We start from the raw sequence: 23,160 nt of genomic DNA, 5'->3' as shown, positions 1-23,160 counted from the left end.
TCTATTCTCCATGCCCCCAGACTTCGCACTCTCTCTCTCTCATACCTAACCTTTTTTAACTGTCTTAACCCACTTGATAAACAAGCCGGAATGCAAGTGACATATATAACGTCCCTTTCGGTACGCGAGAATAGAATGGAGTGGATTTTATTTAGGGAAATGTAATGATATTGATTGAAAACTTGGGATATTCTTTAATAACTATTGGAAATTGAAGGAAAATAATTATAATATTGAACTTATTTGCCAAGATATCATGTTATATATACTCCTAGATATATAAATTAAGAGAACATATATGATACTTCACAACTTATTAGTATGAAATGAGGGAATGACCATTCCATTTCTTTTTTAAGGGAATGCTTATTCCATCAAAATGAAGAAAAAATATGATGATGTGGGAATTCCCTTTCCAACTAATACAAGTGACACTATAGAAGATAATGTAGAAATGAGCATTCCATTCCATTCCTTCCTAGTGCCTACCAAATGGGACCTAAGTATTTCAATAGAAAACAGGTAGGCTTTTCTTATTTTCTTATTTCAACACCTCATTTTGCGTCCTCTTAGGAATTGCTACATAAGCTTGGTAATTTATATGTCAACAATATCGATTCCGTCAGGGCACATGAGCATCCTAGGAGTGCAGGAAGAAACGAGGAAAGGAGAGACTAGGGAGGGAGAGCAGTCTTGCAGCCTTCTCCAATTCGTGTCGTTTGGACCAACAGGTAGACCAAAATGGACTGATTCTCGTCGCAGGCTCCTTTCTTCCCAAGTCCATATCGAAGATCTAACTCAGGATCCATCCAATGGTAAATTGGGTTATCTATGCATCTTCTCAACTACATTCACCCCCATGCTGGCTAATGACTTAAAGACGGAGAATGTGTGTTTATTACTATTGGGGTTCAGATTAGATCTTTCCACGGTAAAACTAATTGGACCTGTTACACCTTTTGTAAGGTAAATTTTTATTGTTTTGCTTTGAGATTTTCTTTTGTAAATCGATACATGCTTGCCAATTAAACACTCGAGGTTACTGACAGTAATATAACACCTTGAAAAAAAAATGATAAATTATAAGGGCCTTAAACCGATAACGTTAGATGAAAAACTCTGTAGTTAATTTGTGGAGAACTATATATTCAGGTTTGGATGGCTGATATGCACTGATACAAACCGATTAAACAGTACATTGGATAGAGACCTGACTATAGTTCAACAAACTCACAAACTTCAACAATTTAAAAACATCATTGCCTATTCAAGAACAACCTCGCCAGCTGTCTTATACATCAGCAATGAAGCTTCTTCCATGCACTCCTTGACCAGGCTAGGTTCTTTAGATTCGAAATATTCCTTATGGTGTTTGAGTTGTCCCTCGAGTTCCCCCAGTGATTCTTTGTTCATTGGAATCTCTTCTTCAAGTGACCTGATCTCCTGACCAATATTCCTTTGAAAGAGAAGCCCATAGTAAGCCCGCACAACTACCTTCAGAGCATCGACAATGAATTGGATCTTGAAACCTGCCCTGTGGACAGCTTTAACGCAGATACACCAATCCATGAGATCACTTTCAGTGATATCTATCACCTTAGTCGAGCATAATCCCTCAACTGCTTGACACAAGGGAAGCAACATCAGCGCCTTAAGGCTAACACTTAGCTTTGTTTCAGCAGTGAGATCACCATACTTCTGATACAAGTCATTGTATACATGAATCAACTGCTGGGGTACGAGAAATTCTCCGATACGGATGAACCTTATGTTGGATTTCCAGCTTCTCTTGAGACCTCTCAACTCTGCAGAATCAAGCTTTTGCACTAGCTGTATGAACTCTTCATCCGAATAAGGACGGGCGTCCTGAATACTGTCGTCTCCGCTCAAGTCCTCGAACAATTTCTCACTGCTGTTAAAGATATTGTCCAACTCGATTTTATCATCTTTAGGTAAAGATTCTATGATGTCTTTCATGCAACATGCAGGCTTGGTGTCCATAGATGCTGTTCCTATTCCATACTTCTGCATTTCTTCCGATAACAAGCCTTTACTTAGTACTTTACCCGAACGACTCCATCGGCCCAAGGTCCTCAACGCAACATCTCCAGACTTCCCCGATAACACAAGTTTAAGCTGACAAAAATGAAAGCCAAGATGTATTTCGAAATCATATGTAGTGTAAAAAAAAAAATGATAATGTAAAGAAGATTGCTTTGAAGGAGTTATGCCTTTCAATTTCTTCCAAGTTGTTGACTCAAACTGGAATCACATGAGCATATTGAATAGACAAAGGCAGGATATCGTTTGACAGACCATAAGTTGTAACTTATCTTTCCACTGGACGGACCGGGAGGACCGTGCATTGGAGGGAGGTGCTGGTCGGATTTGTGCAAAAACATAAATGGTTAAATATCAGATTTAAGAGATGGCATACCTCATGCATCACGCATTTGATGTCAGCACAGTAGTGACAGCGAGAACAATAATAAACACATTCATGTGGGTCTCTTTGTTCTTCACAGCTATCACAATAAAACTCATCATACCCCGTCAAATCCTCCACAAGCGAATCCTTCAGGTCGAGAATATCCGTATGTGTCTCTTGTTTGATGGAGCACGGCAGTGGACCACAGAACAAATGGAGTTGGATGTTGCAGGTTGGGCAGTGAAATATGGACGATGTGCAGGGTTTATCACAAACATTGCACGTCCCATGGCCATCAAAAACCTCGAGGAAGATAAGAGGGTGACTGTGCCCATCAAATATTATGAGAGGTTTGTCAAGATATGCACATCTTACATCGAGCTTGTAATCAACACCTGGAATCTCATAGCATAAGCCTGAGCAGTCCTTTTGACATGCTCTACACGTGAATGAGCCGCGAGACCTCTGAAGATGGTCGTCTAGGAAAAGAGTGTGATGGGATGAGCTGTGACACCTCTGAAGAGAGCTATCTTGCAAAAGAGTGTGATGGAGAGTTTTTGGTATCTTGGTAGTCGCGCATGATTTGTGAACATTAACATAAATGCTACAAGCACGGCAACTATAGGTCGAGAGAGAGCAAGGTTCATAGCACACAATGCAGTCACCGTTCCTCCGACTGCTTTCGTCAGTCAATGCTAAAGGATGCCGGTGGATATCACTGAGGACAGGTTCTTTACCTTCAAATTCTTCCCTGGCCACAAGGAAGGCGCACTTGAAATCAAGATCAAAGTCGCACTCCTCGCAGCGGTACAATGTGCCGTACCAATATTCAAGACAGTTATGGCACTTGAATTCACGTAGCTCGATCCTTGTGAGACGGTGAAATGGGTGAGATGGGTGCTGGATATCCTGGAGACCAGTGGAACATGATTTGTGGAAGCAATAGTTACATGATTTGCAACTGTAAGATGGACCGGAGCAGCGTTCGAGGCATATGATGCAGCGCAGCTCCTCATCCTCCTCCAATCTCTCGATCAACGCCATTGCAGAATGACATAACTGGCAAGGCAGCCCAAGGCAAATGGAGGGTACCGCAAGGGCGCATTTTTGGTCGAGGGAGAAATCGCACTTCAAGCATTTGTAGAAGTTGGATTTGCTGATGGAGGTTGACCTGCAGCTACTGCATCTGGAACCAGTACAGAAGTCCCTCGTGAGAGGATGCGGGTGCAGGGGACTCTCAATCACATCGGGATTTCCGGTGCATCTCTTGTGAAGGTAGAATCCACATCTGCTACAGCTGTAAGTCAGGCCAGAGGTGCTCTTGCGGCAACTGCGGCACATGCCTTCCCAACCATCTAGCTCGGCCAGAATCAATTGATGCTCATGCTCCCTATGGAAGATGTATCTCACTCCTTCTATGTTAGGGAGCAGAACCCCTTCTTCCGAACCTCTGGTCTCCATGGCACGCCTGAACTTTCGAGACGATCTGCAGGTGGGAAGAGTGAGATGGTTGCTGAATCTTCTCCGGCAAATAAAGAAGGAATTCAGCTGTCATGGCAGATTGGACGGGTTTGTATCATCACTTTTCGCGGAAGTCTACTTTTGACTTGGCTACAATTCTCTGGGTTCACACCAGCATAAAAAATTCTTATAACTTTGGGCATCTACCCACTTGCCTGCCCTTATTTTAATGTCTGGAGATTGTCCTAGCTTGTTCATAACTTCCTAGGTTTGTACTGGTAATCCATTCTTTTCAACCTTGTCTATCTCAATGTCCAATGGGGCTCTTGTTCTTTGAAACTTCATTACAAGCCAAGCTAAGCAAAGGATTCAAATAATTAAGGAATTTTTACCTAAAATGATCAATGGTTTACCCGTTTTGTCAAATTTATCCTATGTTTTTTTTTTGTAAAATCTATCACATGGTTTACTTTTTGCATCAAATCTATTCCGGCGTTATCTTTTCCGTCAACATCTAACGGCTGTGCTGACGTGGCACGTGGAGAGATTGTGGGCCACACTTGCCACGTGGGCGCCACGTCAGCACAACCGTTAGATGTCGACGGAAAAGATAACGCCATGATAGATTTGATCTAAAAAGTAAACCATGTGATAAATTTGACAAAATAAAATATATGATAGATTTAACAAAATGGGTAAACCATGGGTCATTTTAAATAAATTTCCCAATAATTAATTGTCCTAACTACTATTGTATATGAGATTATCAATTTTTGTGAGTCTACCTGCATCAATTTATAAGACCATCTCCAATGGGGGGTTTTCCCCGGGGTTGTTGCCGAAGTGGCAACTTCTAGGCCCTGGCCCCGCCCCCATTGGAGAGGGCACCCAAAGAGGGCACCATCCCTCTATGCAGGGACAGTGTCCTCCGTAGCCTTTTTATTTATTTTACTTATAGTTTTTTAATTTAGCCATGTCATGTGGTTGCACCTGTCACGTGGTGGGCAGCGAGCCATATAGTTCCCTTTCCTTTTTTCTTTTTTGTTAAATAAAATGTGTGAGATCACAAGAGGAACTCAATAGAGACTGACCATTGGAGTGTGGAGTCCTTCAGCCTTCGGGGTGCCAGTTTCTCTTCGGGTGACATGGCGCCTACATGAAGTCATGTGGGCCTTCAATGGGGATCGAAAGGGCCCACCACTGAAGATGCTCTAAACATCAACTACATCAACAAATAAAAGGTCATGGACCCCAGTAGGGGCACGTCAAAATATAATAATATCCCGAGTTGTAAAAGAGTTGCTCCTGGCAAGTCGAGCCAGGTAATCTGCAACAGAGTTGGCTTCACAGTAGATATGCTTCATCCGGATGCTCCCGAAGTGCTGCATCAGGTCCTGCAATCCAAGACCAATGGCATTAGAAACAAGTTATCCTCAATATTGCCAAGAATTGGATCACACGTTACCTTGGCATCCAACTCTACTTCGCGAGCTTGGATGCCCATTTCTCGAGCGAAAATCAGTCCGTTTCGAAATGCCCAACACTCGGCAACAGGCGGTTAGTCGTGCCGACGAAGTGGCTAAATCCCTTAATCCAGGCTCCTTGGCTATTCGAAGTATGCCACCTGCACCTGCGCTCCCAAGAGACCCTGGTAATTGAATTAGAAATTCTTTTCCTTATTTGTTGACACGTACGTATATATGGACTTTTTGGCTAGTTAATTTTCCTTGAGTCTCTGACCGTCTCCTTTCATGGAAGATTTTAACATGCCAGATTTGTATGGTAATAAAAATGTATTTGGAGTATTAAATGTGTTTTATTTGGAAGTTACTGTTTTTTATTGAAATTATAATTTGTTAGTTAGCTTGCGTTTGATTTTCGAGTTGGATTAGTGATCCAACTCAACTTGATTTGTGCAATAATTGCAAGTGTTGATAAAATATATTAAAGTGTAATAATATATATGTATGTATATATAGATGTAAGTATATGGAAATTTATTATTAAAAATGTATTATTAAAATAATTAGAAAAAATATGAGTAAAAAATTATTATTAAACGGAAAAAAAAGATAAAACAGTAATGGTTAGGTGTAATCGTCCTTTGGCTCATTCCTTTATAAATGGGTTTTATTCACCGACTCCTTCAGTCTAAGAATAAGCACAATGAAATGTTAGAAATAGTGGGAAGCCGACGTGGTGGCAACAACAGGCCGAGAGGCCGCCAGACAACGGCAAGGGGCTTTATGAATTTTTGTATCATGTACCAGACCTGTGGACCTAACTGCAGCATCTTCCAGTTTGTTCGAGCTCGATTGTCTGATTTTTCAGTTCATCCGAGTATCGTCGCATGGAATTAGCTATAGTACACATTTTCTCTTTTACCCCGTTTCTTGCCTGAAGATCCATCAGCATCTACTTTATCTTGGGCCACCGAACCTTGACAGCGTTAGCTGAGGTTTCGACTCCCTGGCTGATTTGTTCAATTTGCCTATTGCTGTTATTGTAATCTTATTCGGTCTGAGTCTTCTTCTAACAGTTTGGAAGGGCCAGTGGAATCTGTTGCGCCGGATGTGCATTGACTCTAGTGGGAAGGCAACAAATAAAATGCCTACATCGATATGATAGCTTCGGATTTGAGCTGCAAAGTCGACCTAGACTTGAACAATACTTAAATCCTTCTGATCCATTTGATTTCATGACTGTAAACAATGCATGTGATTGAATTCACAAGAAGCGAATGAGCTATAAGTTCGGGGCTTGCTAACTTAGCCTGACCTCTTTTCAGGTTTTCCATTTTACACACTCGATCGTCGTTAGCAAGTTTTCGGAATCAAACAAGGATCCGGCTGCACGAGCAGAGTAGACAACCTATCAAATAGGACAACATAGGATTATATTAGATTAGAACACTGAAATGGCTAACGTGAACTTCATCAAGCATAGGTGCGTGAGAGCGACTTTTAATTGATTTATTGGGAATGTCGAATGGTATTAGATGTGTTAGTTGACAATTCGAAAGCTATGTGAAACGTTCTAATTTGGACCAATCAAATCACGCAAAACGTAGTTAGGTTAGGAATTCATAAGAAAATGAATATATAAAAAAGTGTATCCAATCCTGCAACTGGTTGAATTATGGAGCGAAAATGACTTGGATACTAACAGGGTTCCAATTAAAAACGTGTCAATGGATTAGATTAAAATGGACTGGTACTCGTCGCTGGCAGCTCCCCTTCTTTCCGAGTTCATATGGAAGATCAAACCCAGGGCTCCATCCCAAGGTAAATTGGTGATTATTTATGCATCTTCTCAACTAGCATTCACCCTGATGCTGGCTAACAGACAGAGAGGCTCCGTTTGAATTCAAAGTTAAAATTTCAAAATTTTAACTCTAACCTTAACTCAACACACTACACAACAAAAACACACATTTCCCAAGTCAAAAAATTTAACTTTAACTTTAACTCAACACACTACGTAACAAAAACACACATTTTCCAAGTCAAATTTATAATCTCATCTCATTTGTCATTTTCCACAATCAAAATCACAGTTACTTTAACTCTGAAACCAAACGCACTGAGAATGTTTAATACTATTGGGGTTCAAATTTGTCAAATACAGATCCTTGTCTTGCAGTGCACTAACTATTGACTCAATGAACAAGAAGAACCGATAATCGAGCAGAGAGAGTGAGGGAAAACTGAAAACTTCATTCAACAAAAAAGAAGAAGAAAAAAACAGTAACTGTCATTACAGAGCTTGTAACTACCTAAATACACATGTATCACTGTCCTACAAAAAAGGAACTTAAACAAACATAAAACAAACACATATCAAATTTTCTACAAATCAACATGTCAGCACTGATCCAATCCCCAACTTTCTACTCCTTCGATCAGAGGCTACGGCAAACTCCAATCCTTTCCCCGAGCCACTCAAACTTGCTTACTGAAAAGGGCTTAGTGAATATGTCAGCTACTCGGTCTTCTGTCTTGCAGCACACCACTCTGGTATCACCATTTTGTTACACTTCCCTTAGATAAAAGAACCTCACCTTAACATGTTTGGTCTTACCATGGAAAACTGGATTTTGTGAGATTGCCAGAGTGGCCTGATTGTACACGAAGATCTCAGTTTCCTCTTCTTGCTTGAATCCCAAGTCCACCAATAGCTTTCTCAGCCAAATGGCCTGATTTGCAGCTACAGTAGCTGCTATGAACTCTGCTTTTGCAGTTGATTGTGCTACAACCTCCTGCTTCTTTGAGCTCCATGAGAAACACCCTGAACCAATGATAAAGCAATATCCAGAGGTGCTCCTCATATCCTCTACATAGCCAGCCCAAGCTATCTGTCGAACAGTCTGTCTGTGCAACCCTTTCTTCTTGCCTTGTTATATTTCAACACCCGTATAGATATTATGTAGTTCTTAGTAGATTGGCCGAACAGTCTGTTTTGAGTGATTCTTTCTTCTTAATTTGTGCTCCATTGTCACTGTGGTTACTATAATCTCTAGAAGTGGATCAAACTCATCGGCAATACGTACGACTCGAGCAACTTGGCCGACTCATGCACACTCGTTTTTCCATAGTTGTAGATAATTTCTGGGACTACGTGAACCAATCTTCGTTGTTCGAAAATGCAGTTGCACTCCAATCTAGTCCCTGTGAATTGCTTTAGTTTCATCAATCAAGATCTACTTCCCATACATCTCTTTTCTTTAAAGCTCCATCTCGTGGCCATTATCAGATCCTAACCAAGCCCAAAGTTCAGATCAATCAAGAAATCAGAATATTGACACAAACCGGCTCACGAAAAGAGTCGAGCTCAGGCCTACTGAAAATATAAATGTCGAGCCCTAAAGGATAAAGGTCAAGCTCATGTGACACAAGACGCCCGAAGCTTTGGTTCATGAGCCAATCCGCACAATTATTCCCCTATCTAGAGACACGTTTGTGTCAAACAATAAACCAACCAGTTATTTGATCCCAAACTTCTATGGACATCCCACAAGGCGATCAGTTGCCATCCCATATTCCCATTCCTTCTGTTCTCGAGTCGAACGAGCGATGAATCAGCTCCCAATCGATTTCAAGAATGAGTTTCTGAAAGCCCAGCATCCCACACTCGCTCAATGCCCATCTCGACCGCAGTGCGGCGCGGCAGCGCCAACGGATGTTTGGTTTAGAAAACCATTCCACTCAAATTTAAAAAATTTCAAAATTGGCCCAAATGTATTTCCATTTTACAAAATTACCCCACCCACGCTCTCTTGTCTTTCTTCCCTCTCCACTTCCGTCTCTCTTATTACTGCAACTCGCCTCGGCCGAGCTCGTTGCGTCCGCCTTCGTCCCCTTCCTCTTAACCCCGACTATGCGGCTTGGGAGATCCCGCAGTGGATCCTCAGTTCCGACCAATCTTGTTCGCTCCCTGTTCTCTTCTCTACCAGGACCCCGGACCGCCATCCCGAGCTCATCTCACCGTTCAGCTTCCCCAGTGGAGAGCTCATCTACTGCAGGGTCTAGTTCATCTGTCCCCAGAATCTTGAATCCCCCTTTTGGGTCTTGCAGAAATCTCTCCCATCAAAAGGGGACCTTTTCAGCTCCAGCTTATGATATCGTGAAGAACATCATCAGGTCTTCGTGTTCTTCATCGAGTTCCCTCGTCAGTAGAAGGCGCTATTTTGGGGGCGTGCGGCTGCTGAGTAATCAGGCAGCAGTTGAGGCATCGACCTCTGATGGGCTCACAGTGGAGGGAATCCTCTCCAGTCAGTGGACGATTCTCGATGAGAGCGAAGGTGATTGGAAGAGCCATGCGGCTGCAATTGCCCAGTCCATTCACCTTATCAAGAAGCGCCTGCAGGTAGGAGATGTAGAAATATCTGCATTTCAGAATGATTAAAAGCAGTTCAGTAGTAGTCTGTCTGATCTTGTTTGTAGCTAATGTCGTAGGTTGTTCGTTGTTTTGTGTATGTTAATGATCCATCCGATGTTATTGTATCAACTCAAGTTCTGGCTGTGAACAGTTGGTTGGTTTCTTAATTGGGTAGGATTTTGTCTATAGTAGTCATGAAGTTTTGCCTCTAGTGATCGTAATTGCTTTGGTCAGCTGAAGGAAATGGGATGGTGAGTTTGCTCACCATGGTTTTATGTTTATGAGCGGGCGTCTTCGTATGGAATTCACAGTTTTGTGAATGTTAGTTTTATTTGATCTTTTACAATTAAGAGGGTAGAGTGATAATCTTGTCTTTTGCTGTTAGTGGAAGAAATTGCTGGTGAGGTTCCAGGTGCTGTCGGCTCAGTTGGAGAAGCCGGATATATGGAATGATCCGGCACATGCTGGGAGGCTAAGCCGAGAGCAGGGCTCCCTCTTGTCAAGGATGAAAGAGGTTGTGGAATTCGAAAGAGAACTGCTCGAGAATATTGACATGATTAAACTTGCACGTGAGGAGAATGACTCTGAGTTGGAATTGGTGGGCGCCCTCATTTCTTCTCTAGGCATGTGCTCATTTCTACTCAGTTTGTGCTAATGTATTGAGTGAAATGCATGAATTTAAAATTCTTTTGCCACTTTGAACATGATTAAGATTTGTTGCACTATCAAATAATTTTCGGGAGTAATATATTGAAAATCATTCATGATATGAATTGTTGATAGGTAAATTCACTTGCAAGACTACCTTTTTACTTGGACTTAGGATGTTATGAGTTGATTATCTAAGGTAATTTTAGATTTCCATAATGTCTAGAGGATGCTCCTCCAGTCATAATTTTGTCATCCGTTGGTTTACTTCCTCAGTTTCTTGGCCTTACGATGCGTGGAACTTGCAAGATATTTGTTCCGTTCCTTCTTATCCCTCTGCCTTTTCTCTCTCCATTATGGCAGTATTGTGAATGTTAAATACTTCCTTCTGATGTTGACCTTTTCTTTATTATTCTTCCTCTGCTCTAAGCAGGAATCTTTGAACGCTCTGGTTAGGATGAGAAGGATCTCAAAAGAGAAAGAGCTCGAAGCTTTGCTAGCTGGGGAGCAGGATCCTTGCTCTTGTTACATAGAGGTTTCCCTCTCTTATACTCTTTAATGGTGACTTTCTCAATCACTATTGGCTTCTGGTCATTTTCTGGCTGCAGTCTGGTCCACGTCCAATTTGTTGAATCATGGGCTACATGAAGTTAATGCTTTGAGTATGTACTATAGGTGCAAGCTGGAGCTGGGGGCACCGAAAGCATGGACTGGGCTGCAATGGTCATGCAAATGTATAAGCTATGGGCCCAACGACGAGGGTATGGGGTCACCGTGGTAGATGAAATGTCTGGTGATATTGCAGGAATCAAGGTTCGCTGCAGTGCTTACTCTCATTTGTAATTCCATGCCAGATGTTCTCTGATACCCACGAACTGCCATATAGAATGCACAGTTTGCCATATAGAATGCGCACTTTATATGGAATTGCAGTCTCCCATGCTCCATTCTTTTGTGCGGAACATGCTATAAACATATGGAGTGAAAATTTGGTCATCTCTTATTCATTGTTAAGTCTGTCTTGGCCATTGACTAGTCTCCATGATTTATGTTTATCAGAGGGCCACGATCAAAGTGGATGGTGAATATGCATTTGGATATGCAAAATCAGAGGTGGGTGTCCACAGGCTGGTCCGGATCTCCCCATTCGATAGCAACAAACGGCGGCATACATCATTCGCTGCTGTGGCAGTGATTCCAATACAGGGAGATGGGTCCACGCGTGTGCAGATAAATGAATCCGATCTCCGAATTGATCGATTCCGATCTGGAGGAGCCGGAGGACAGAGTGTAAACAAGACTGAGAGTGCCATAAGAATAGTTCACATCCCCACAGGAATCACAGTCACTTGTCAGAACGAAAGGTAGGTCCAAGAAGTTCATGGAAAGCCACAAGCGTATATACGTGTAGTAGCTTCATAATTGGAACAAACATTGAACTCGCTAAGCTATGTTGTTATGGGTGGTTCAATCTGTAATTCCATGAGTCCAACTGGTTTCACAAACCTAATGAAATTGAGTATGATTAAAAGTGAGAACCAACTGTTTGTGAACCAACTGTTATATTTTACAGATCTGTATATATAATTTATGCAGATCGCAGCATATGAACAAGGCTTCAGCAATGGCTGTGCTTCAATCAAGATTAGACCAGCTCGAGAGGGCTCGACAGGCTCAGATGAACGCTGAGCATACGCAATCTCTCACCGACATTAGTTGGGGCAATCAAATCCGTACCTACGTAATGCATGTATGCTTCTTAGCAGTATCGGTCTATTGCCAGTTGCTTGATTTCTGTTCATCAGCTCCTTCTTACAAGTCTTGCGTGTCAAACTTTTTCTTATGCAGCCCTATCGCATGGTTAAGGATCTCCGAACTAACTTTGAGGTATCTGACCCTGATTCCGTGCTTGATGGAGATATTGATGGGTTCATCCTCAGCTATCTGTCGGCTTCCCTGGACAAAGATGAAGATGACCGGTAGGAATATCCAGCTGAGCCAAAGTTATACTTTTTAGATTCTTGGTGTTTGCATAGCACCTATAGCGATTTCCTATCTGGTGAGAACAGAGGAACGGAAACAAGCCCTGTTGGAACTGACCCTAGCTACCAGGTACAAACGTCAAACCTAGCAAGGGAGCTATGTCAGAGCATTTAGCACAAACACGCATTGATGCATCTGATTTTAGGGCAACATCACTTTTTTGCCGAAATCTGAATGGTTATCAACACTTCCAATAGTCCGAAGCTAATAATATTGTATCAATTTTGTGATTCTTTTTGAAGCTTATACTGGGAAGGCGGGTGAAGGGTGGATGATATCAAAATGGATTCTCGGATCATTAAAACATAGAGGATCGCCAAGATTTTGTTTATCCTCCATCAAACTTTTTTCAATTGCAAGAGGTCCAATTGATTCGATAGTATATGCCGAAATATGAGTTTAAGCTACATATATTACTATGGTTAGCTGTTATGTCCTGCTATTATTACAATCGGCAATTCCTACCCTTGAGACAGCATAACCGAGACATTGGTCGTAAATCTCTAAAGAAAACAAGCAGTATTTTTTTTTTGGTTTACAATAGGAGGCTCATAGCCTAGTATATGGAAATGGAAAGGACGAGCACTAGGTACATATGTGAGTTTAATACAACCAATAGAAGTCACGACCCTGGAATTGGGGGATAACACTGATTTCTGGGGTCTGAAAAGCCAAAACATCGCTAATTGAAAAAAGATTTAATCATAAGCATCAACCGATAATGAGAAGAGAAATCGCTAAGTGTTAATTCCTCAGCACATGAAGAGAATGCTGTCAAGTTAACTAGAAAGACCTTTCAGCGACCTGACACATTTCTTCATGGCAGGTGAGTGTTATTATTATAGGCAACTGGGAAAGAATGGAGAACTCGCACTTTCTTGCTGGGTACTTGTATTGGTTGCAGGTACAAGGTCGGATGCTTTAGCGAAGTGAAACATCCACTGTTCTCACGATTCCGCTGTTCAAATTGTAGTAGAATAACGAGAACGGAGACGAAGGACGAGCATGCCTAAACAGTAGTTCACCGGAGGGAACGGTACCTTCCATGGTGACATCTCTACCCCGAGTGGTTTCCATCCAATCTGGAGGCTTGGCAATCATCTTGCAGCTCCAAGGCCGCTGCAGCTCATCAAACCCTTTGAATATCCAGAAAATAATATCATGACCACTACGATTAAGATCCTTAAAAGTGGTATACAGCAACGCGGCCGTTGAATTCCATGAACCTGAGATGACAACGAGAATGAGCCGTTTCAAATAGGAGTATGGCCGTCCGGAAGACTTCCAACCTCACATCGAATCCCGTCAAGCATTCCATGTCATTATCGGGGTCATCACTTCCAACATAGTACACTACCCCGTTGGGGCATATATTGCCGTCTCCTAAGCTCCTCCACCTCTTCCGGCTATTGAGAGTGAGCACGCGGTGCGTGTTTACTGTTTACTACCCTGGGTCCATTCTCGGTTTTAGTAATAAAGGGCCCATGCGCTCAGGACCTCGTGGACTCTGCCAACAGGATCATACCCCAAAAAGCCTCCTATAGCGTCGCAGCCCTCCACGTGCTCCGGAACAACAATATCAGTTATTGACTCTCTAGTACTTGGACTGTAAATCCTGATCAAACCACTGAGAGATTGCGAAGTGGGTCGGTATATCTCGAACCTGTGCTGCGGGGGGGTTCAAGGGCAAAGTACTGAGGCCGCTCAACCCAGTCATTCGACTGTCGGGAATAGGTGCAGAACATATACAGTTCTAGCAGTAGATTTATCATAGAGAGCTATTAGGAGCTTGGGGCGGGAACTTGAGGGCTCAAATTGTAAGTCCACAAGCTGAGGATCCAAGATGATGGAGTTCCGCGATGAGGAAACGCGTCTGAACCTGCAAAAGGATTCCACGGGAAGCCTCGCTAGCATTCGGAGCACGAGCTCCGGAGGAAGATGGGCTGACGATGATGATGATTCACCATACTTGGCAACTCTTGCAAGGTTGGACATCAGGGTATCTGTTTGTTTCCATGGGTGGAAGGCAGATCTATATATATAAGGTAACGGTGTGGTGAGCCGCTACATTTGGTCCATGCTGAGAAGATGGGCCTACATTAATATATATATATATATATATATATATACAAGACGTGTGTCTGTGCTACGCACGGTATGACAACCTTTCGCATGTTGCGACAACTCTTCTGTGTCTTAATATTTGAAGAAATATAATTAACTTTTAGATATTTCGTTATTGTGATAATTAATAGTCGAAATTAATTGAAAATTAAAAGAAATTATGAGATGAGAGAAAAGAAGGAATGAGAGACTTGAGAGGACAAGAGAGGGAGGGTGGGAGAAAGAATAGGAAGTGGAGAAGAGGAGAGAGAGTGGGAGAGTGGGAGAGTGGAGAGGAAGGAGTGGAAGGTGGTTAAAAAATAATTGAAATGGCTGATTTGTCCTCAACTTTTTCATGACCAAATTAGTTCTTGATTAAAAAAATTATTTTGTTACAAGTTTTTTTTTTTCGATGTGTACCCTGATATCCAGAAGTCCAATGGATTCTGACTAATTCAGTCGAGGGATCAAGCATTAAAGGTTATTCTCCCTCTCAACAAATGCGTTTCTCGGGATTCGAACTTGTATTCTCTTTCTTACGGGGATGAACTACTTACCACTCAATCAACACTTTTGTTGGTTTGTTACAGGTATTTTTGATATAATAAAAGTTATTCAAATGATACGTTTCTTCGTTCTGTAATATAGATAGATTGATAGACAGATATATAAACGCAAGCTCCTTGGCTGGCTTGACTTCCCACCTCTGCCTCTCGATCTCCCCTATTCACCTCCGACCATTGCCAACACCGACACTGAACAATGCCCTACATCTCCTTTGTCCGTACGTAGCGCGAGGGCGGCGTTCTCTAGTATACACGGACGGAGGCTGATCTGGGCCCTAACAATGGGCCGAAACATTTTGGTCCATGTTAAGAAAATGGGCCTCAGCCCGGCCCAAAACGTCGCATTACTCGTCTTCTTCGTTTGAGTTCCCCCCCTGGACAAGACGGTTGATTCTTCGTCTCATGGGAACGAACGATGACACGGTAAAGAGAAACGAACCGAAACCCCCGAATCATTTTCATCTCGAAGCTGATCCGCACGCGAGCTTGAAGATTCTTTGCTTAGCAATCTACCCCTCAGCTGAAACGACCCGAAATCGACGTCGTGCATGAATCTTGGAGGCTCCGATTTGGGGCTGATCAGGCTAAATCCGGCCGGAAGGTTCTTCAGTTTGTGAGCGGCGTTCCAGCAAGAGAGCGATGTTGGATGTCCAGAGGAAGAGAGTGCAGATTCTCCTGCTCATTGTCGGGGTCATCGCTCTCAGCATCACCGGTACGTGTACTCGGATCTGCTCAAATTTGGCGGTGATTAGCTCCGAAGATCTCGGATTTTCTTACTTATGTTTCTGGGTTTAGTTGGATTGGAGCGGAGCATTTGTTTCTTGATTTAAAGCCAACCGTTTTAGTGTGTTTAGAGTCGGTTTGCTGGGTTTAGTTGGTAGGTGAGATCGATCGAGCTCGTAGGAGGATGTAAGATCACGAACTTGTGTGAGGTTTGGGGATAAATGGACCCGCCAAAACCCTTGCAGGTCTTCCTTTTCGTGAACCATTTGTGGAGACGTTATGAGCTGTTCATCTATGGGTTTAGTATCAGCGTCGAGCTTATGAGATCAAGATTGGCATTGGTACCCTGTAATGAGGAGAATCGGGGACGTAGTTAAGCAGGTTAATTGATCTCGGCTAAGTATACATATCAAATTTCCTAAAGGAGATTGATCATTTGCATCGGAATGGTTGTGATTACTTGGAGTTACTTATCTTTTCACCCGCATCGTTTGATCGCAGATGCCTCCTTTCCATCTCAATTCGAATGTATATAGTGTTGTCATTAAGTAGATCAAGTATTGAAGCTGTCCGATTCACTCTGTCTTTATTGCACCGGAACCACGATGCTCTTGCTTATGCCATCTTACCTGTCTTGCGTTAGTCCTATTTATACATGCCACAGTCAGCCTCCAATTACTCTCTCCACTGCAGCTGTCATACATGTCCAATACAAAATTGTGTGATCCATCGAAACTCAGTAATATAAGATTTGTCTCTCTTGTAGCTGAAAAATGTCGGCAGCTTGTTGGGGAGGAGGCATCGTCAAAGAGTGGACAGTTCACGTTCTTGAACTGCTTCGACATGAGCAGTGGAACACTGGCATGCACTGTGAAGGAAGGTGTGAAGCTCTACTTTAATAACATCCGAGCTGCTCATGTTGAGAGCGCAAGGCATTTAGCAATTGAGGCTGCCCTAGAGGAAGCACTGGCACAGGGGTTATCTGCTAAGGATGCAGCCAAACAGGCTCAGAAGGAAGGAGCCAAAGCCGCTAAGTTGGCCACCCGACAGGCCAAACGCATCATAGGCCCGATAATCGCTTCGGGCTGGGACTTTTTTGAGGCTATCTACTATGGTGGGACCATTACGGAGGGGTTCCTTAGAGGAACAGGAACTCTGTTTGGGGCTTATGCGGGTGGGTTCTATGGAGAGCAGAGTCTCGGGAGGTTTGGATATCTCGTGGGCAGCCATTTGGGGAGTTGGGTAGGCGGTAGAGTTGGACTCATGGTTTATGATGTGGTCAACGGGGTTCATTACTTGCTTCAGTTCGTCCGGCCTGAGATAGAAGGGACTGAATCGAACGAGACCCCGATTTATGAACGTTCGGAAGATTATTACCCGGCTGAATCTCCCGCATACGAGAGCTCCGAATCATATGAAGAACTTTGATACAAGAAATCGCACATTCAGGAAAGGTGGCAGTTGGTCTGGCAGTTTCTTTTTTTACTGGAATTGTTTCTTACACGTACCTTGATGTAGATGAAACAACATAAAGCTGTACTCCTTATGCCAGTAGAGCTGCAGTAGTTGTAAATGACAAATAGATACTTCAAATTGTTAGTGGGGATTACATGTATCAGATCATCATCATTCGATATGATACTCTCGAGTGGTTTTGCCATAGAAAGTCTGCTCTTTTCACCTGAAACTCATGTAATTTTGCAGTGTCTCGTGATGTAATTTCGCAGTGGAACCGCAGATGTTCTCCGAAGTCATTAGGCATTCATATGGGTTGTGGACCACATGGATTTGCTTTGAAGGCATCGATCCATAATCTCAAACCAACTCCAACTGATGTTTGTTCGACACCGCCACTGTTAAGGACCTTAATAGTGATCCTCTTGAGAGCTTTTGATCCACAACTTTCTTAGGCACCATCCACGGCTGGAGGGCGGTTCTGATTGTGAGAGGGGCGCCATGTTCCATGCGCAGTTGTCGAGCCGTGGAAACTTTAGGGCTTTCGAAGTCCTCTGGGTGCTCTATTTCGTGATCTATGATGGACTACAATGAATAGCCTTGGGCCTGGTAAGGTCCGTTTGAGAGTTGAGTCTGAAATGCAAAGCATTTAAGACTTAAGGCCGCCTTAGACATAGGACCCAACATCATCGACGAAGAATTCAAGTTAAACTTCCATCCTTTTGGGAGTTCTCAAGCCATTCTGCTAATTGGATGTATCCACCATGGCAAAATCATTGATCAAACATTAGTACATCGATATAAGGTAGGCGCCTTAAGTTTATAATCTTGTAATTATTATATATCATCATTAATATGTTTCTGATTCCCTTGACAAGGAAAGAACAGTCTCTAAATACATACATACATATATATATATATACACGCACAAGCCAATTATAAGTCGAACAAAAAAATACAGAGCACGTTGGGACTGATGTATCAGAAGAGTGATAATTAATTTAATGTTTCATTAACTATGAATATGAAGCAAAAGAAGTAACCATTTCTATGAATCAGGTGCATTGATGACCACCGCCATCACCTGTGTCGTAGTACAGGGGCATGCTGCCACCAACACCCTCCATCAGAGCAAATCTCATGTCTTCCGAGGGTTTCCAGTGCCGCTTTCTCTGGTTGATGAACCAGTTGTTTATCTGCTTCTGGTCCAGGCCCGTCGATTCCGATAGCTTCAGTTTCTCCTCTTCCTGCAAAATGTACATTAGATAATGCCCATGTTGAAGATGCATGTTGAGATGTGCACCGCTGCACAAGGAAGGCCGAAAATCGGAGCGGTGGCAAACCTTAGTACTTAAGTTACTGGTAATTCAAGCTAAAGGTTGAATCCCGAACAATGTAGCATTTTAAACACTGTACTGGGATTCAAGTTTTTAGACAAACTCATATCACGAATTAGCTTCACTCAAAAAATGCCCCGTTATTAGCTCACACTACATATGCAATTCTTTTACTGAATCAATAGTAATCGAGGAGATGCTCCGGGAAATTACCGTGGGGTAAGGCCATCTGTAGTGAGTGTTCCACCATTCAAGGAGTGCAGCCCGAGCATCTTTGGGAAGCTTCCCATTTTTCCTCTTCTTTAGGAACTCTCTCCTCAGGCTGCTCAGGCAGCCGCTGTACTTGTTCCGGAGGATTTCCTTCATTTCCCTGTCGCTCCTAGAACTAGCCCCGAGACTTTGAGCTTCAGGTGCTTCTGCCTCCCCGCAGCTCTGCTCATCCTCCGAAGCGCCAGCTGCTTCATCTAAAAACATGGAGAAATGAATGGGCAGCAACTAGCTCTACATTTGAGAACACCGTGAAAGGAAGATATATGTACACGGTGCAGTAAAAATTATCGCGATGAGAGACAACCAATTAACCATACACTTGCGGAAAAACAATATAATTAAAGATTAATTTAGGGTACAAAGTGAATCTATATCCGATTTTCAAGTTCATCATATATATATGTACGAACACATATTTATATGGTAAATCCTAATAACTGGAGCAGAAAAATCCTAGTTTGTCAAAGATGATCATACGATAGCGAGAGTACTGCATTTTTCAACGTAGTTCAACATTCTGGACATTACACTGCAAGGCCAACCATTAGTAGCTCAGAAGACATACATCGAAGAGTATTATTTGGATATTCGGGACATATATGTATTATTTCCGTTTGAAGTACGGGAAGCTGCAAAGCTCTATCGGACTGATCAAATGCTGTAGGTAGCTTTCCAAAACCTTAGCGAAACTTGAAACTATGTGTAGATGAAATTAATCTACCGAGATATTATGCGTGTGGTTGGTGTCCTTTAGCATTTTCATCGTTAGGACTAAGGGACCAAGAACAAAGGAGACCGGACACGAAGCGTCTATCCTATATTTAAGATTAATTAATGAACTAGTAAAAGAGCACATTTAGGCGCTATGATTTTTCAAATGGGTTCCCATTATCTCTCATCATATTCATTAATACAAAAGTTATTACGACAATGATTATTGAATAAAATAACCATATATTAAAATAATGTTTGGAAAACAAAGAGCGCCAAAGCTGCAGAAGAAGAATACGGAGTACTCCAACAACAGCCCACAGCCATTCATGTCATTTCATGCAACAGAACCCCCAATCCAAACGTGACCCCATAGTCACTATTCTAGAGCAGTACAAAATATTAAACTCGAGAATTATTAACACACACACACACATATATAATATATATGTATATGTGTATGCAAATGTTTTATGTGTTACCTGCAGAGTGAAAGTGTGAGTGAGAGTTGGAAGACCCTAACAAGGTCGATGTGGGGTTGTCCCTGCAGAGGTTGTTCAGCTGCGACTCGATGTCCTTAAGGAAGATGGTGGCCTCATCAAACGGCTTAGACAGTTCCTCCTTGTATCTGTGCAGAACCTCACAGTATGATTCCTTCGAAGGGAAAAAAGAAAAAAAGCACCATATTTTAATTAAATTTCCTTAAATTATGCTAATTCAAATGATGTAATTTAATGGAGAATAGAGAGATGATGGTAACCATGAACTCGTCTAGTTGAGGATCAGCTCCTAATTCAGCGCAATTGCTCATTATTAGCCATTGGTTCTCCACCCGGCCGATCTCCTCGAGTAGGGTTGCGATTTCCGGCGGTGCTCCGACCTTGGCATACATAAGAAACGAAACATTATGAGTATATTATCTCCGACATCAGTGCCGAACCAGCCCACTCTTGACACGAATGAACAATTTAAACTGCAATATAAATAACATGTTTAGAAACATATAAATATATATATACATGTATGTATGTATGTATGTATGGAATCGATTGGGAATACCTTTCGGCAAGAAATGTAAGCGGATACCAATTCAGGATAAAGGAGGTGAGTGGCTATCTGGGACTTGATCAGATCGGACATATTCTCAGATTCGGCGGCGGCGGCAGCAGCCGCCTCCACTTTGGCCCCTTCCAATTCCTCCGTTAATTCATTTTTGTTGTCGTTGTCGTCATAGTTGTTGTTGTTATCATATGCCGACGACCCTTCAAACTGATGATGGTGGTGGTGGAAACCCTCAACTGTTGAACTTCCCACCACAATGTTCCTGTACAAATCCTCCATTGTTGCCCAATTTACCTAACTGTATATGGTCTTGAGTTTTGACCTGATCCCAAGATGATTGACTCCCAGCAGCTCCCCCTCTTCTTCATGAGTGCATATATATACATAAATATGTATGTATATATTATATAATATATCCTTGGCCAATTCTTCAGGAAGATTGATTTGTGGGCATGGCTGAACTGAGGAGAGAGAAGGATAGAGAGAGAGAGAGAAGACACCACCTGGGAAACGAGAGAGAGCAAAGCTTGAGATGAGTGAGAGAGAAATCAGACGTTTATATCTGCTGAGCTTTCTCTCTTTTCGAAGGAGGAGCTGCAGAGAAACTCCTCATCAAGAAAGAGTGATGATATGCACTATACTTATTATTTATTTATTATCATTAAAAGAAAAAGAAAAGGAAAACCTAGAAAAAATCTATAAGAAAATTTTAAAAAAATTAATTAATTAATTAATAAAGACAAACAACACTACAGTGTCGGGAGACTTTTGAAGACTGAAGCGGACTTACTCAGGACTTGAAGAGAGAGACTGATGTGTGTGTGTGAGCTCTCTGGAAACAGTGTTTACAGTTAAGATTGTTCATTGATGCAGCAAGCATTGAGTTTTCTTGATGCCAAAAAGATTTTAGTTGCGCTTGTAATTTCATCCCAAGTAATGTTGTCGCGGCCTTGTCGTATGTAACTATTGCAGACACGGATAATCATTGTCAGTAATAGTTATCGACATATATGATAGGAACCGTCTTTAATCATATTGGATCTAATAATCAACGTCACGCTTATTCTTTTTTTTTGTTACTATATGAATGGGATACCAGTACGAAAGTTGGTTTCACTGCTAGATCTTTTATTACTATTCAATAAGCATTTACCATTGATCGGTTTCAATCACGATATTTTCATCGATGAAATAGTTTGTTGCACTAAATTTGGAGTACATCCAAGACCAAGGAGTTTATGAGAGTGACTGCTAGCTCATTTTAGACTTGCAAGGGTTCGTGAATCGATTTGCTGCGGATTCAATTTAAAATGTAATTTAGTATGGCAACAAATATAACATGAGGAGTTTAAGGTTAGTATGGCATTTTTTTTTTGATAAGTTAGTATGGCAAACTTTATATTGTTAACCTAATAGCATGTGTAGTACAATGCCACATGCTCTCATAGAACTATGGTATCCATACTCCTTTACTAGTCAAGTGTTTTATTTATTTTTTTATTAGACTCGTTGACATTTCTTGTAATCGAAAAGGCATGGTAAATTCTTCTCCATTTATTCACTCCAAAAATTGTATTTACTAAAAATTAAATTTTTCTCCATTTAGTTTGCTTTGATTACAAGAAAGGTTCATAGGTCTAGTATAATTCTTATGCATTTAATTTGTTATTGTGGATGGAAAAGATTATTATGCAGTAAATCTCTTATATATAAACCTATTAACTTCTAGAACCATTTTTCTAATTGAATTTTTCTGATACTCCGAAACTGTATATACAAAAAAGAAAAACTGTATTTGCAGATCAAAATCTATATATACTAATAACTTGTAGTGAATAATACTTCTGGAGCAATGATTTTAAGTATTATCTATGAGTTAATTGAGGGATGCTAGAAGAAAAACGATGTACCATCGATGGAGTTTCTTGGCATGCATATATACCCTCAATCGGCTATGCCATAAACTGACTTCTTTTTCAAAATTATTAGAAGTTCTCACATATAGATTTGGTGGCAGACCTTTCGCGGTGATATATGTATGTATGGAGAGAGAGAACTGCATATAATTTATACAACACATGTGTGCAGGGCTTCGCCTGTGCTTGTTTTTGGGGGTGAATGACTGGAAGTAGGCAGGGGACGGATAGGAGGAGTCCGGAGAGGCAACGTCACTGTCTCTGCTCACTGCCAAGTTTAACGATTGACATGACATTCCACCACGTTTCAACATCCTATTGGCTGTTGCTCTGAGAAAGTGGGCCCCCACAGAACATTTTCTTAGGTGGAATCCTATACACGTACTCGTACCACATGATATATATGTACGTATCTTCTATATATATATATATGTATGTATCTATGTATATGTACGTATCTGTCCTGTTCGATTCACTTTTCCACGAGGTGAAATCACTTCATTTCCCAGCCTTTTTTTCTTGTCTTGCCAGCTCCTAGCCACTTGCATGACCTGATATAA

At 41.8% G+C, this 23,160-nt stretch overlaps 4 protein-coding genes across 7 annotated transcripts; 2 read left to right on the top strand and 2 right to left on the bottom strand.

Moving 5' to 3' along the window:
• Positions 1-1,105: 1,105 nt before the first annotated feature.
• Positions 1,106-4,053, bottom strand: LOC116193698. The gene is made up of 2 exons (XM_031522445.1): positions 2,438-4,053; positions 1,106-2,136 (listed from the first exon to the last, which is right to left on the bottom strand). Exons 1-2 carry the CDS (start codon positions 3,887-3,889, stop codon positions 1,264-1,266), a joined length of 2,325 nt encoding a protein of 774 aa, XP_031378305.1. The 5' UTR covers positions 3,890-4,053; the 3' UTR covers positions 1,106-1,263.
• A 5,141-nt stretch (positions 4,054-9,194) lies between these two features.
• Positions 9,195-13,302, top strand: LOC116192455 (peptide chain release factor PrfB2, chloroplastic). 3 transcript variants are annotated; one of them, XM_031521011.1, is made up of 8 exons: positions 9,195-9,754; positions 10,152-10,364; positions 10,848-10,949; positions 11,090-11,227; positions 11,474-11,778; positions 12,011-12,164; positions 12,263-12,393; positions 13,284-13,302. In XM_031521011.1, the coding sequence occupies exons 1-8, from the start codon at positions 9,266-9,268 to the stop codon at positions 13,285-13,287; spliced, it is 1,536 nt and encodes a 511-aa protein (XP_031376871.1). In that variant the 5' UTR covers positions 9,195-9,265; the 3' UTR covers positions 13,288-13,302. The 3 variants fall into 3 exon arrangements, 2 of the variants coding, with proteins under 2 accessions (XP_031376871.1, XP_031376870.1); XM_031521010.1 differs by lacking the exon at positions 13,284-13,302 and adding an exon at positions 12,700-12,935; XR_004154080.1 differs by lacking the exon at positions 13,284-13,302 and adding an exon at positions 12,700-12,935 and having other exon boundaries at positions 9,196-9,754; positions 12,263-12,526.
• Positions 13,303-15,493: 2,191 nt separating this feature from the next.
• Positions 15,494-17,536, top strand: LOC116199343. Its single transcript, XM_031529700.1, has 2 exons — positions 15,494-15,838; positions 16,616-17,536. Exons 1-2 carry the CDS (start codon positions 15,766-15,768, stop codon positions 17,275-17,277), a joined length of 735 nt encoding a protein of 244 aa, XP_031385560.1. The 5' UTR covers positions 15,494-15,765; the 3' UTR covers positions 17,278-17,536.
• A 587-nt stretch (positions 17,537-18,123) lies between these two features.
• On the bottom strand, positions 18,124-21,311 carry LOC116199200 (homeobox protein knotted-1-like 1). 2 transcript variants are annotated; one of them, XM_031529595.1, is made up of 5 exons: positions 20,682-21,311; positions 20,383-20,502; positions 20,105-20,276; positions 18,855-19,096; positions 18,124-18,551 (listed from the first exon to the last, which is right to left on the bottom strand). In XM_031529595.1, the coding sequence occupies exons 1-5, from the start codon at positions 20,961-20,963 to the stop codon at positions 18,360-18,362; spliced, it is 1,008 nt and encodes a 335-aa protein (XP_031385455.1). In that variant the 5' UTR covers positions 20,964-21,311; the 3' UTR covers positions 18,124-18,359. The 2 variants fall into 2 exon arrangements, with proteins under 2 accessions (XP_031385455.1, XP_031385381.1); XM_031529521.1 differs by having other exon boundaries at positions 18,855-19,105; positions 20,682-21,310.
• Positions 21,312-23,160: the final 1,849 nt, after the last annotated feature.

The sequence above is a fragment of the Punica granatum genome, chromosome 1 (assembly GCF_007655135.1).
Source record: "Punica granatum isolate Tunisia-2019 chromosome 1, ASM765513v2, whole genome shotgun sequence".
Lineage (NCBI taxonomy): Eukaryota > Viridiplantae > Streptophyta > Magnoliopsida > Myrtales > Lythraceae > Punica > Punica granatum.
Note: the sequence above shows the minus strand (reverse complement) of the source record. Positions and strands in the feature narration are given on the sequence as shown.

Bases quoted from the DNA above. Each gene is read 5' to 3' on its own strand.
- LOC116192455 (XM_031521010.1), top strand. From the start codon at position 9,266: ATGCGGCTTGGGAGATCCCGCAGTGGATCCTCAGTTCCGACCAATCTT. The intron at 9,755-10,151 runs GTAGGAGATGTA...TTTTGCTGTTAG, and splicing joins TTATCAAGAAGCGCCTGCAG to TGGAAGAAATTGCTGGTGAG. The intron at 11,228-11,473 runs GTTCGCTGCAGT...TATGTTTATCAG, and splicing joins GTGATATTGCAGGAATCAAG to AGGGCCACGATCAAAGTGGA.
- LOC116199343 (XM_031529700.1), top strand. From the start codon at position 15,766: ATGTTGGATGTCCAGAGGAAGAGAGTGCAGATTCTCCTGCTCATTGTC. The intron at 15,839-16,615 runs GTACGTGTACTC...TCTCTCTTGTAG, and splicing joins CATCGCTCTCAGCATCACCG to CTGAAAAATGTCGGCAGCTT.
- LOC116193698 (XM_031522445.1), bottom strand. From the start codon at position 3,889: ATGGAGACCAGAGGTTCGGAAGAAGGGGTTCTGCTCCCTAACATAGAA. The intron at 2,137-2,437 runs GTATGCCATCTC...CATTTTTGTCAG, and splicing joins TCAAATGCGTGATGCATGAG to CTTAAACTTGTGTTATCGGG.
- LOC116199200 (XM_031529521.1), bottom strand. From the start codon at position 20,963: ATGGAGGATTTGTACAGGAACATTGTGGTGGGAAGTTCAACAGTTGAG. The intron at 19,106-20,104 runs GTAACACATAAA...CCATGTTTTTAG, and splicing joins CTCACACTTTCACTCTGCAG to ATGAAGCAGCTGGCGCTTCG. The intron at 18,552-18,854 runs GTAATTTCCCGG...TACATTTTGCAG, and splicing joins ACAGATGGCCTTACCCCACG to GAAGAGGAGAAACTGAAGCT.